The 12,312-nt window shown below is 40.8% G+C and overlaps 1 protein-coding gene across 2 annotated transcripts in view; it reads left to right on the top strand.

Moving 5' to 3' along the window:
* Window positions 1-11,403, top strand: part of tnnc1a (troponin C type 1a (slow)) — an 18,256-nt gene extending 6,853 nt beyond the window's left edge. The window contains exons 3-6 of one of the 2 annotated variants that reach the window (XR_013815468.1): window positions 1,644-1,790; window positions 4,690-4,804; window positions 4,890-5,447; window positions 7,401-11,403. Coding sequence is in view for 1 of the 2 variants with exons in the window: in XM_079802908.1 (XP_079659034.1) it covers window positions 1,644-1,790; window positions 4,690-4,804; window positions 4,890-5,026; window positions 10,778-10,809 (431 nt within the window). In the remaining variant the exon portion in view is untranslated. The remainder of the gene's footprint in view (window positions 1-1,643; window positions 1,791-4,689; window positions 4,805-4,889; window positions 5,448-7,400) is intronic. The other variant, XM_079802908.1, reaches the window with a different exon arrangement.
* Window positions 11,404-12,312: the final 909 nt, after the last annotated feature.

Here is a 12,312-nt window from a genome sequence, read left to right as displayed (position 1 = left end):
TTATAAAGCTCAAAGTTCAATGCCAAGCGAGATATTTTATTTAACAGAAGTTCCCTTTCAAAGCCTACAGCGAACAGCCGGTTTGTTCTACATCCCTGTACTTCCTGCTTTAATGACGGCAGTAGAACAGTTTGTTGACTAAACTCCGCCCACAAGAGTACGCGAAAAAGGGGGCGTGGTCTTGTTGCTCCCTCGTGGAGAAGAGGAAGTGTTGCGTTCGGTTGCGTTTGTAGAGTTTGTTTGTCGCCATGTCGTTCAGACGCTGTTATTTTCATCCCGGAGTCAAATCAGCTTTGTTTGGCCTTCAGGGGCTGTAGTTTGAGCGCGTTCATCTCCCCGTTATGGTAAGAGGCGTGACCTTTCCGGGCAACGTGCGCTAAGCTGCTGTCCAATCACAACACGGGAACCGCTGGCACAATCAGAACTCGTTACGTATTTCTGAAGGAGGGACTTCATAGAACAGGGAAATCATTGAGGCGTTTTTAGGACAGTGAAAACAGCGGTATACAGATCAGTACATTGTGTGAAAAATACTGTGTTTTTTACACGCGAAACATGAACACGTTATATTGCACACTGTAAACACAATAAAAGCTTTAAAAAAAACACGAAAAACGGGACCTTTAACGGAGCTGGATGTATGAGGGAGAACCAAAGACGATTCCTCGGAGGCGAATAGATCTACATCTCAGAGAGAGCAGTCTGCTTTGAGCCCAGAGCAGAATCTGCATCACCAACCTGGGGATTTATATATGAGACTACCGATGTGTGGCAACCCCTCAGTTCCAGGAGAAAGTAGGCCAACCTCAAAGCAAGAAATGCAGCCTTCATCTCCAGGAAATGTATGTGCCAAAAGAGATAATGGACTTCTCAGATCCCCTGGGCTGGGCAACCGTAGACAGTAGACAAATGTATATATATATATATATTTTTTTTTTAACTCCTAACACAGAGAACAAGACTTCCCACACAGATGCAAACAAACGGCTTCCTGAAGACAAAGAAGCTGGTGATATTTCAGGCGTCTATTTACGCTTCGTCACCGGCCCATCAAGATCAGGGTTTACAACACCAGCTCAAGCGTAGCATCAGCGTTATGAGGCAGCATTGAGTTCCACTCGAAGGGGAACATCAAGCATTTTGAGATATATACTGTATAAGGTGGGGCCTATACTTTTATACACATTTTTACTGTGTGTAATACCTTTTCACAGTACTGTATGTTTATGAGTTTGAAACATTTGTTAATTTGCATCACTACCAATGAAAATAAAAACTAGCTGAATTTAACACCCATGCCCAACTAATAAAAAACAACAACAGCAGTGTTCCAAAACAAAAAATCCAGCATTGATGGTTATCAGTATGTTTTGAACGCTGGGACCAGCAATGGGATGTTTGTTGCTGGTCCCCAGCATGGGAAGCGGGAGTGCCTGTGGACCAGCTAGACCAGCACTATTCCAGGTCTAGCCAGAATAAACCAGCCTGGACCAACATGGAATGTATGCTGGGTTTTTCAGCAGGGCTCTTTGCAATAAAGATTTACTAAACTGACTCACATTAACAATATCATGAAGTTGTTGAGACTATACTGTACACAACAGCTTAACTAACTGCCAAAGTCCTGTGGTCGTGTTTTGTAGAGTTCCGTGCAGCATTTGATATTTTCGTTCAGGATGCTGAAGATGGCTGTATCAGCACTAAGGAGCTCGGGAAGGTGATGAGGATGCTGGGCCAGAACCCCACACCGGAAGAACTCCAGGAGATGATTGACGAGGTGGATGAGGACGGTAAAGTCTACAACAATCCAGAATAAGTAACATTCCAGAACCCTAACCTGTAATGTGTGTTTTAGTCAAGTCCACCAAACCGAGACCAAGTCAAAACTAAGACCAGTGTGTGTTGTGACAAAGAAAAGAACAAGACATTAGCCCCTTTCACACATACAGTCTTTACTGGTAAATTCCCGGTGACAGATCATGTGTGAACAGGACCTTTTCAAAAATACCAGTAAACTGGTTCCGGCAATTTACCAGTAAGGGAAGTTGTAACATTACTGGTAATGTGCGATGTGTGAACGCAGAATGAAGATTACCGGCATGAGCACGTATTAAATCAGAACTTACTGACGTAAGTCTTCTTTGGGCCAATCATAAAGATGACGTGATTAATCCACTCTGTTTACAGTAAGCGTTTTAATCGTTTTTTTCTATTTAAATATGCACTAAATGTTCATCTTTGACCATTGCGTCACGTCTCGCAGCTTTCTGAATGTGTTGCACTCGAGAACCAGCCTTCTTTTCCATTCATCATGGAACTTCTCGTAGAAAAGTCGGGGGTAAACCAGGTGTCCTGGTTCTTTCCTTCCATTGCCCTTATCAATCGTGGCCTCCTGTTAAACCCCATCCACTGAATTGGCTCGATCTCTCTCTCTCCTCTCCACCTGTAGCTGGTGTATGGTGGTGAGCTCGATCGGTTGCTCTGTGGCTGAGCAAATCCCTCATTGATTTCTGACCCAGCATCACAATCAATAACATTTCTAATTTGATTTCTTTTGTTACTGTTTTGCCAGGTCAGAAATGATTGCGTTTAAAAAAGGAATTTTTAAATCCAATAATGATGTTCACAAATAAATCAGACAATACACCCACAATTTAGTGATATCCCCACTTTTGTAGTCTTGATCAGTCTTGAAATGAAATTCTGACTGCAAAAACAGTCAAGACCAAGACAAGACCTTCAAAAAATTGTCTCTACAACAAAACAATATAACACTCCATTGTAGCAATCTCCTATATATAAATTACAGGAAATAGCAAGGCAACTTTGACGTTTAACAGCATGTTATAATGATAAATCTTCATTAAATACTACATCTGTTTGCAATCTTTGATATTATATTCCAACTTTCTCCATTCAATAAATAGGTCACACAAAAATGAAAATGATATCTTCATTTACTCAGGACATAAGTGTAAAAGTACTAAGTAGGGATGGGCACATTGGAAAAATATCGATATTAGAATGATTGTAATACAAAATGTGGGTACTTTTTCTGTAAGTACTTTTTTAACCACTTAAAGTCTACGGACCCTGCAGCGTCCGGAATGACACCATCATGTATATACTTTCAATTTCAAATGTCTGTGGAGGAGCTCTGACCTCATATGTGGTACCATTTAAAAGCTTAGAGTCTCTTTCTTTCTGGAGATATGCATCACTTTGGCATTTGTTTTACACAAAGTAACGTATGTACACTAATACTCTGGTACCATTTCCGCCTGGATTTGGCCTACCCAAATTGAAAAGCTTCCCATACACACATACAGTGGTCTCTAAGTTCAAAATGTTGGTGTCATTTTACAGGAAACCCTTTGAAGTTACATAAAACACTGCTAAAAGTGATAAACATGTAAGTATAGGTTGTCTGAGCTGTAATACCCCCCCCCCCCACACACACACACACCCTAACCCCCCCAAAAAGAGACGCTTTTTGATATTTTGGCTTATAAATTCATTTTTGAAAGTGTGTAACTCAGGACCTGTATGCTCTAGCACCCTGCAGACAGTTTGGGCTGTTTCCAGCATATTAAATTAATTTAATGACACTGGGATATTGCATTTATACCACTGTATATGGTGGTGGTGGGAGGGGGGGGGTGTAGATCCATTTGTATATATCTTGCATACAACATGATACAGAAAAAAAAAAAAAATCCACTATTTTCTGGAATTTAGTGGAAGCAGCCCAAACTGTCTGCAGGGTGCTAGAGCATACAGGGCCTGAGTTACACACTTTCAAAACTGAATTTATACAAAAAAATGATCAAAAAGCGTCTCTTTTTTGGGGGGGGGGTTACAGCTTAGACAACATATACTTACATGTTTATCACTTTTAGCAGTGTTTTATGTAACTTCAAACAAGGTTTTTTCCTGTAAAATGACACCAACATTTTGAACTTAGACCACTGTATGTGTGTATGGGAAGCTTTTCAATTTGGGTAGACCAAATCCAGGCGGAAATCCCCAAAATGGTCCCAGATCTTAAGAGGTTAATATTTGTTACAAAACACCCTGTACATATTTAGCTGAGTTGTGTCACATGACTGTGAGAAGCGAGAGTGTAGAGCCATGCACAATGGCAGAAAGGAAACCTAGTTTGACGTGGTGCTAATTTTCACCTGTAGCAAGATGCAAAGATATATGATACATGGTATTTTATTTTATTCATATTTATGTCATAATAAATTACTTTATGATTAATCACAATATTTCTATAAAATACGAAATTATTTTTTATTTTACATTTTTATTTATTTGTGGTCATATTTTTATTAATGTGTCATGTAGTTGTGATTTGTGAAATGATTTGCGTATTTTTTCTAAAAACAATATTTTAAAAATCACATACCCATTTAAGAAATAATCAGTATTGGTATCATTAAAAATGTATCATATAAAATGTAAAAAGTTTGTATTTCGAAAATTAGTTGTTTTTTTCATCAATACTAATTTATTTATTTAACTCAATAATATATAGTAATATTTAAAGGAACATTATTGAGGGGGGGGGGGGGGCATTAAAATGCTGTTTAAAGCATATAAAAAATGTAATGTCCGTGCATGTACTGTCATTGAAATTCTAAAATGAGCTTGTGCTAAAATGATTGTTGGTGCATGTGTATGCAGGCAGTGGTACGGTGGATTTCGAGGAGTTTTTGGTCATGATGGTGAGATGCATGAAAGATGACAGCAAAGGAAAGTCAGAGGAAGAACTGGCAGAACTCTTCCGTATGTTTGATAAGTATGTGTGTAATTAAACTGAATTAAGAGAAGTGGCCTGTGGTGGGCTTAGTGGTTTCTAATGGTTTTTGATTGTATCTGGGCAGGAATGCAGATGGGTACATAGATCTTGATGAACTGAAGCTGATGCTGGAAGGTACAGGTGAAACCATCACTGAAGATGACATTGATGAACTGATGAGGGACGGAGACAAAAACAATGATGGAAAAATCGATTATGATGGTAAGCATTTGATATACTCAAGTTCACTTATACTTTAAAGGGTTAGTTCACCCAAAAATGTAAATTCTGTCATTAATTCCTCACCCTCATGTGGTTGGACACCCGTCAGACCTCCGTTCATCTTCAGACACAAATGAAGATATTTTAGTGTAAATCTGATGCTCTGAAAGGCCTCCATTGGCTCAATGCACGGTTCACTCTCAAGACCCTTAAAAGACACTAAAGACGTCGTTACAAAGTCCATCTCACTACAGTGGCTCTACAATAACTTTATGAATCGGCGAGAATAGTTTTTGTGCGCAAAAAAACCCTAAATAACGACTTATATAGTGATGACGATTTCAAAACACGGCCTCATGAAGCTTCGAAGCGTTATGAATCAGTGAGTCAATTCAGCAGTTTGAATCGCCAAATTTCAGCAGTTTGACACGCAATCCGAATCATGAATCGACTCACTGATTCATAACGCTTCGAAGCTTCATGAGGCCGTGTTTTGAAATCGTCATCACTATATAAGTCGTTATTTAGGGTTTTTTTGCACACAAAAACTATTCTCGCCGATTCATAAAGTTATTGTAGAACCACTGTAGTGAGATGGACTTTGTAACTTTAGTCTTTAGTGTCTTTTAAGGGTCTTGAGAGTGAACCGTGCATTGAGCCAATGGAGGCCTTTCAGAGCATCAGATTTACACTAAAATATCTTCATTTGTGTCTGAAGATGAACGGAGGTCTGACGGGTGTCGAACAACATGAGGGAGAGGAATTAATGACAGAATTTTCATTTTTGGGTGAACTAACCCTTTAAGTTCAGTGTTATACTCAAGTTCACTCAACAACCCGCTCCCCCAATGTATAATTAGAATTCTTTAAACAGTTAACTTTTATAAAAGCCTTCCCATTTAACTAGAAATCTGGAACCTATGTATGTTCCTCTCAGAGCAATTTTCTTAGACTCTGGACAGTTTGATTATGCTGCATTGAAACCACTTAACACCTTCCCCGCCATTGGGGGAATTTTCCATCATTTATGACACAAAGCTTCACTGCCATTGACTGAATTTTCTGGCAATCCATGTTCTCTTTCGAGGGAACTTCAACGGTGCGTCAGCTGCTGATGCTATGGGGATGCGCCCATGCAGAACCTGGTGTTTGAGGCACGTGCACAAATATGCCATTCAATGACCAATGCAGTGTAATGATGTTTGCTGAGCACACAGGCTGTGATCGCAGGAATCTCACAAGGAACTGGTTGAGGAGCCGGTTTCATTGTCCTTATGCGAGAAGTGGAAGCCCGCTCAGCTGCTTCTTCCGCAGAAAACGAGGACTCGTTGCACATCTATGATTCTGATGGAATAGATGTGGTGTCAGTAGAGATATACACTATATTGCCAAAAGTATTAGGACACCCCTCCAAATCACTGAATTCAGGTGTTCAATCACTTCCATGGCCAAAGGTGTATAAAATCAAGCACCTTGTCTCTTCTACAAACATTTGTGAAAGAATGGGTCGCTCTCAGGAGCTCAGTGAACTCAAGCGTGGTACTGTGATAGGTTGCCACCTGTGCAATAAGTCAATTTCGTGAAATGTCCTCACTACTCACGCTCAACTGCAAGTAGAATTATAACAAAGTGGAAGCAATTGGGAACAACAGAACAACAGCAACTCAGCCACGAAGTGGCCACGTAAAATCACAGAGTGGGGTCAGCGCATGCTGAGGGTCACAGTGCGTAAGAGTCGCCAACTGAGTCAATAGCTCCAGACCTCCAAACTTCATGTGTCCTTCAGATGAGCTCAAGAACAGTGTGTAGAGCTTCATGCAATGGGTTTCCATGGCTGAGCAGCTCATCCAAGCCTTACATCACCAAGTGCAATGCAAAGCGTGGGATGCAGTGGGGTAAAGCACGCCGCCACTGGACTCTAGAGCAGTAGAGACGTGTTCTCTGGAGTGACCAATCACGCTTCTCTGTCTGGCAATCCGATGGACGAGTCTGGGTTTGGCGGTCGCCAGGAGAACGGGACTTGCCTGACTGCATTGTGCCAAGTGTAAAGTTTGGTGGAGGGGGGATTATGATGGGGGGTTGTTTTTCAGGGGTTGGGCTTGGCCCCTTAGTTCCAGTGAAAGGAACTCTTGTGCTTCACCAAGACATTTTGGATAATTTCATGCTCCCAACTTTGTGGGAACAGTTTGGGGACGGCCCCTTCCTGTCCCAACACGACAGTGCACAAAGCGTCGCTCCATAAAGACATGGATGAGCGAGTTTGGTGTGGAGGAACTTGACTGACCTGCTCAGAGTCCTGACCTCAACCTGATAGAACACCTTTGGGATGAATTAGAGCGGAGACTGAGAGCCAGGCCTTCTCGTCCAACATCAGTGCCTGACCTCACAAATGCGCTTCTAGAAGAATGGTCAAAAATCCCCATAAACACACTCCTAAACCTTGTGGAAAGCCTTCCCAGAAGAGCTGAAGCTGTTAGAGCTGTAAAGGGTGGGCCAACTCCATATTAAACCCGACAGATTAAGACTGGGATGTCATTAAAGTTCATGTGCATGTAAAGGCAGAAAACTTTTGGCAATATAGTGTATCTAATAGATCAGTTTCCTGCTCCATGCAGCATAACACTGCATACGATGAGCTAGTGGAGCTTATGACTTATGCCACAGCCCGATTAATCTTGAACCCGTTTGAGACTGCAGAGATGAATGTTTATGGCGTGGTACGGTTCAGTACAGTTCAGTTCAGTACGCAATTTTTGCCGTTTCCATTGTCAGAAGTTATGAATGGTACCCTAATTCCAAACCTTTTTGGCACCCTTCTGTTTGGGTACCTAGCTCAGTAGTCTGGTACTGAAGGGTGGAGCTGGAATCACTGCAGAACGTTGATTGGTGGACAGAGAAGTGTCTCTGGCTCAAACAAAGGTGGAAACAAGCCATTAGATGAACAATATTTGCGGAGTTATAAGTGTGCATCCAGACTCTGCTCACATGGTTAATTCGGCTTCAAGTTATTTGAATGCAGAGGGGCTCGGCGAGCAGGGTAATGGGTGGAGGAATTTAGCGATTATCTTTCCCCTGGGACATCCTCATTACTGAAGGCTTGTGTTTTGCCCTCTAAACCATGTCAGACGACATTGAGGTTGGTGGGCAGAGTGTATGCAGCGGCTGGGCAAACTGGTGGAGCTTTGCACACTGTGGCAGTACTGCAAACTTATCAGACAGATCTGCTCAAATACCTGGATCAAGGGGAGGGATAATCCCCTGAGACGGTCTCTGAACTGCGTATAGCCACAGATCCGGGAGCTGCGGGTGCAACCAAAAAAGGAGAGTGATTAAGTGGGGCTGAGGCCCAGGCTCTCAACCCCCTTTTTTTCCATTCCTTTCAACGCCTCCTAAATCGCCCTTTCCAGGAATGAGTTCTTGGAGAGAAGAGGAACCTCTGAGGAACTAGGATTGAAGAGGAATCATAATAGAGAAGCAACACACAGATCTTGGTGCTGGAAAAAAGGAGAGAGTGATTTTAGCAGGGCCACTGCCTAAGTTTTCGCCCCTTTTTTCATTCTTTTTCTTCTTCTTCCTTTTTCCAGTCTACCCCCTTCCCTCCTTTCCCCTCCCTCTGAGGAGGGTGTTGGGGTACAATAGGTTGTTTTTAGAGGGGAATTAAAGTAGGGGATGGCTGGCATGAGGTTGAGCCTGTTATTTAGGACTGGGGACGGTCTAAACTGAGGTTGGGCCCACTCCTTACCCTGAAAAGTAAGGCGAGCTTGCTTTACTATATAGAAGCCTGCTGTTCGGCTTCCTGACAAAACAGTAGTTTTATAGAAGTAGAGCTGGACAGATGTTTGAGATGAATGAATAACAGTCGTTATACTCTCTTCTCTGTCACCTACTCCAGGTTTGGACATTAAGTGAGGTTATGCTCCTCATTGCCCACATAGTAAGATGTGGGTCATGGGCTTAGCTGAGGCTTTTTCTATTTTCTGGTAGCTCTGCTCTAATGGTGCGTTCACACCGGACGCGATTCACGCAAGTGATTTACATGTTAAGTCAATGCAGAGACGCGAAATGGCATTCTGCGGCGCGAAGGACGCGAATTGAGCGGTTTGAACGCGCGATTCGCGCGAATCGCGCAAATCGCTCAAGTTGAAAAATCTGAACTTTGGCGGATATTTTGTGCCGCGAGAACCAATCAGGAGCTTGCTCTAGTAGTGACAACAATGAGGAGAAAATCTGTATATTAATATCTGGTTCAGACAATATGATTATCACTGTGATAACATTAAATGACATGAAACACAACCTAGTCTCTTTTTGTTAAATGCAAGTTTATGTATGATCAATAATACAAAAGTATAAGTAATGTATAACAAGCTATACATGAAATAAAGCAAACAATGCAGTCAAACATTCAAAGTCAGTGCTAGTAGGCTAACGTTACAACTGCAACGTACAGTTATAGCCTAAAAAAATTAAGTATTGAAACTTATCTTTGCCCTCAGCCTAAACGATTTGTCAGGGAACAAATTATAGATCCATGAGAGCAAAGATCGGCCGTTACAAGACGAATTATAGCTCGAGATGCCACAGAGACATCAGAGCCAGCGGGAGACGGCAGAAGGACTGGCCGAGGAAAGGCTGATCTCGCCGGCTTTGACGAGCGCTGAGCGCCGCTGATCCGCTGGAGCTCACAACTCCGAAAACGGCAGATAAAATGTTCAAATAGGCACTGTTTATATAGATAAACCAGCTTTTTTTTGAGCTTTAAACAACTACATTATCGACTGAAAAAGTCTTAAAACTACGTTTTGTCACACATTAACAGTAGATATTAACAAAAAAAAACAAAAAAAAGACATGTAAACACAGCCCATGTCAGCCATTTCTCAACGAGACGAGCTGCTGGCGGAAGCCCCGCCCATTACGCGAATTCGCGTCTGTTGTGCAGTGAATGTCACGCGCGAGTAAACTCAAACTGTACACGCGTCCACCTTCGCACGATTACCGCGAATTATTCGCGCGAATCGCGTCCGGTGTGAACGCCACATAAGGGGTCTAGACTTTCCTGGAGCCTGGCTCGGACTAGTTTAGAGTCCTTTTGAACATAGAAGCTTCAGGACCTTCCTAACATTGTTATGGAAGCAATGTGTTGCAAGGTGTAGCCTACCATTCGCCCGCTGACGCTTTAATGGTTCAGGACTGAGGCCTCCGAGCTTAGTGCGTATGTTGTTAGTTTGTGAACCACAAGCAGGCATTGGTCAGTATGGAGTAGTTTGTATGGCATCCCCATAGTGTCAGGGGTAGGGGACGCTAATACACATCTTCTGAAACAATACAGAATTTCAGGATCAAAACACAGGTTAAAAAAGAAACAGAAACAAGCAATAGAAAAATTGCTTATGAAAAAAATGTATGTATTAAGCTAGAAGATTTTTTGTTTCAAATTTCTTTTGATATATAGCATGTTCAGATATTCATACAACAAAATATTCTGGGGACCATGAACATTTTGTGAAAATTATAATTTTTTTAATGCTGGTGGTGGCTGGCAACTTTTTTTTTTAAAATGCTGGCAGGGAAAGAAAATTGCTACATTTGATTTTTTTTTTAAAGTCAGTAATGGTGTCAGGAGGCAGTGTCCATTGTGTGTTGTAATGATGGGAGATTGCAGTATTTGTGTCAACCCTTAAAGACCCAATGTGATGCAACTCTATCCTTGATACTGTCCCATGTATCTCCACTATCCTTCTATTGCAGAGTTCCTGGAGTTCATGAAAGGGGTGGAATAAATTATGGAGGAATTTCTTCCTGATGTTTCTCCCTGGATTGTCACACAAAAGGATAGTAAATATTCAAGCTTGATGAGAGAGATCAATAGAGGATCTGTCAGTCTATGATGTATCTTATTAATATGTCTATCATTTTCAAGTCAATATTTCCAGAAGATTTGATTATTGTACACACTTGTAAACATATTTTGAAGTCAAGGCCAAGTTGTGTAAATTTAAGACTTTCATTGGGTTTAATTTGTTTACTAATTTATAAATTTTACTGAAAACATTTGACCTTGACATTTATTTAGTAAAAAGCCTAAATATTTGTGTGACTTTATTTTGCTAGAAGATAATTTCAATAATAAAAAGGTACAAAAAGTCTGATGTTCTGCTCTACTCCTTAAGTTATTTCTCAAATTTAATTACATTCTATGCAGTCTGTATTACACAGGGAAATAAAAAATTATCCTAAAATGAATCCCATAATCCACGTCTTTCAATCATTTTCTTTTCTTTTTTTTTAAGTAAATACTGAGTTTACATTTGAGAGTGTATTTATATCTGTCAAATAAAAAAAAAAGAAAATCGAATAAAGCTTTTGAGAATTTTTGCCTGTTTTATTCCTTGAGTCGTGCAGTAAAACATAACATGGATGCACGGTTTCGCGGACAAGGCTTAATTCAAGTCACAGACTAAAATGAGTGTTTGAGCTGTTTTAACTGAAAGCATATCTTAAAATATGTCTATGCCATTGTTTTGCCTCAAGATGCACACCAGTAAAAGGCACATTTAAAAAAGCTACTTGAGAGTATTCGAGAGTTATACTAGCATCACTAGTATTTATAGGATGGTGTGATCTGTTGTAGTGGCTACATTTTGGATTGGTTTATTAATTATCAATCCCTTAAAAAACAAGCAATAAGACATCATGCCACCTTGACCTAACTAAACCTCAGGTTCCTCCAGGAGGACTTAACCTGTAAGAACTGAACTCAAAGTCTGTTTGAATAAAAGTGTCTCCTAAATTATCAGATAGCTCTTCTTGTATAATATCGTAAAGGGCATCATAAACATTATTTTCAAGTCACTGCAGCCTAAGCTTGATTCTCTGCACTGCTGAAAAATCAATCATGTTGGCATTTGTGAGCAGGCATTGGCATGGTTTAGATTGTATTTATGCAATTACCATTAGTTAGTCTGTGTTGTGAAGAAATGTAAGATAGTACTTAAGTTATACTATATGGAGTGCCACAGGGATCAGTATTAGACCCCCTGCTTTTTTCATCATATATGTTTCCACCCAGGGACATTATCAGGAGACATGGAATACGTTTCCTCAGCCTTATTTCACATTATAAACATTGTTAAACTACAACACATGCTGTCTGTTTCAAATACTGAAAAGATAATTAATGCATTTATGACCTCCAGATTGTCCCAGCGACAATTCATCCGGAATCCATCCACTCCATCTCTTTATTTCTCTCTTTCTGACGGTTATAGGGGGGTTTAGCTTGG

The sequence above is a fragment of the Gobio gobio genome, assembly GCF_949357685.1.
Source record: "Gobio gobio genome assembly, chromosome: 21".
Taxonomy (NCBI): domain Eukaryota; kingdom Metazoa; phylum Chordata; class Actinopteri; order Cypriniformes; family Gobionidae; genus Gobio; species Gobio gobio.
Note: the sequence above shows the minus strand (reverse complement) of the source record. Positions and strands in the feature narration are given on the sequence as shown.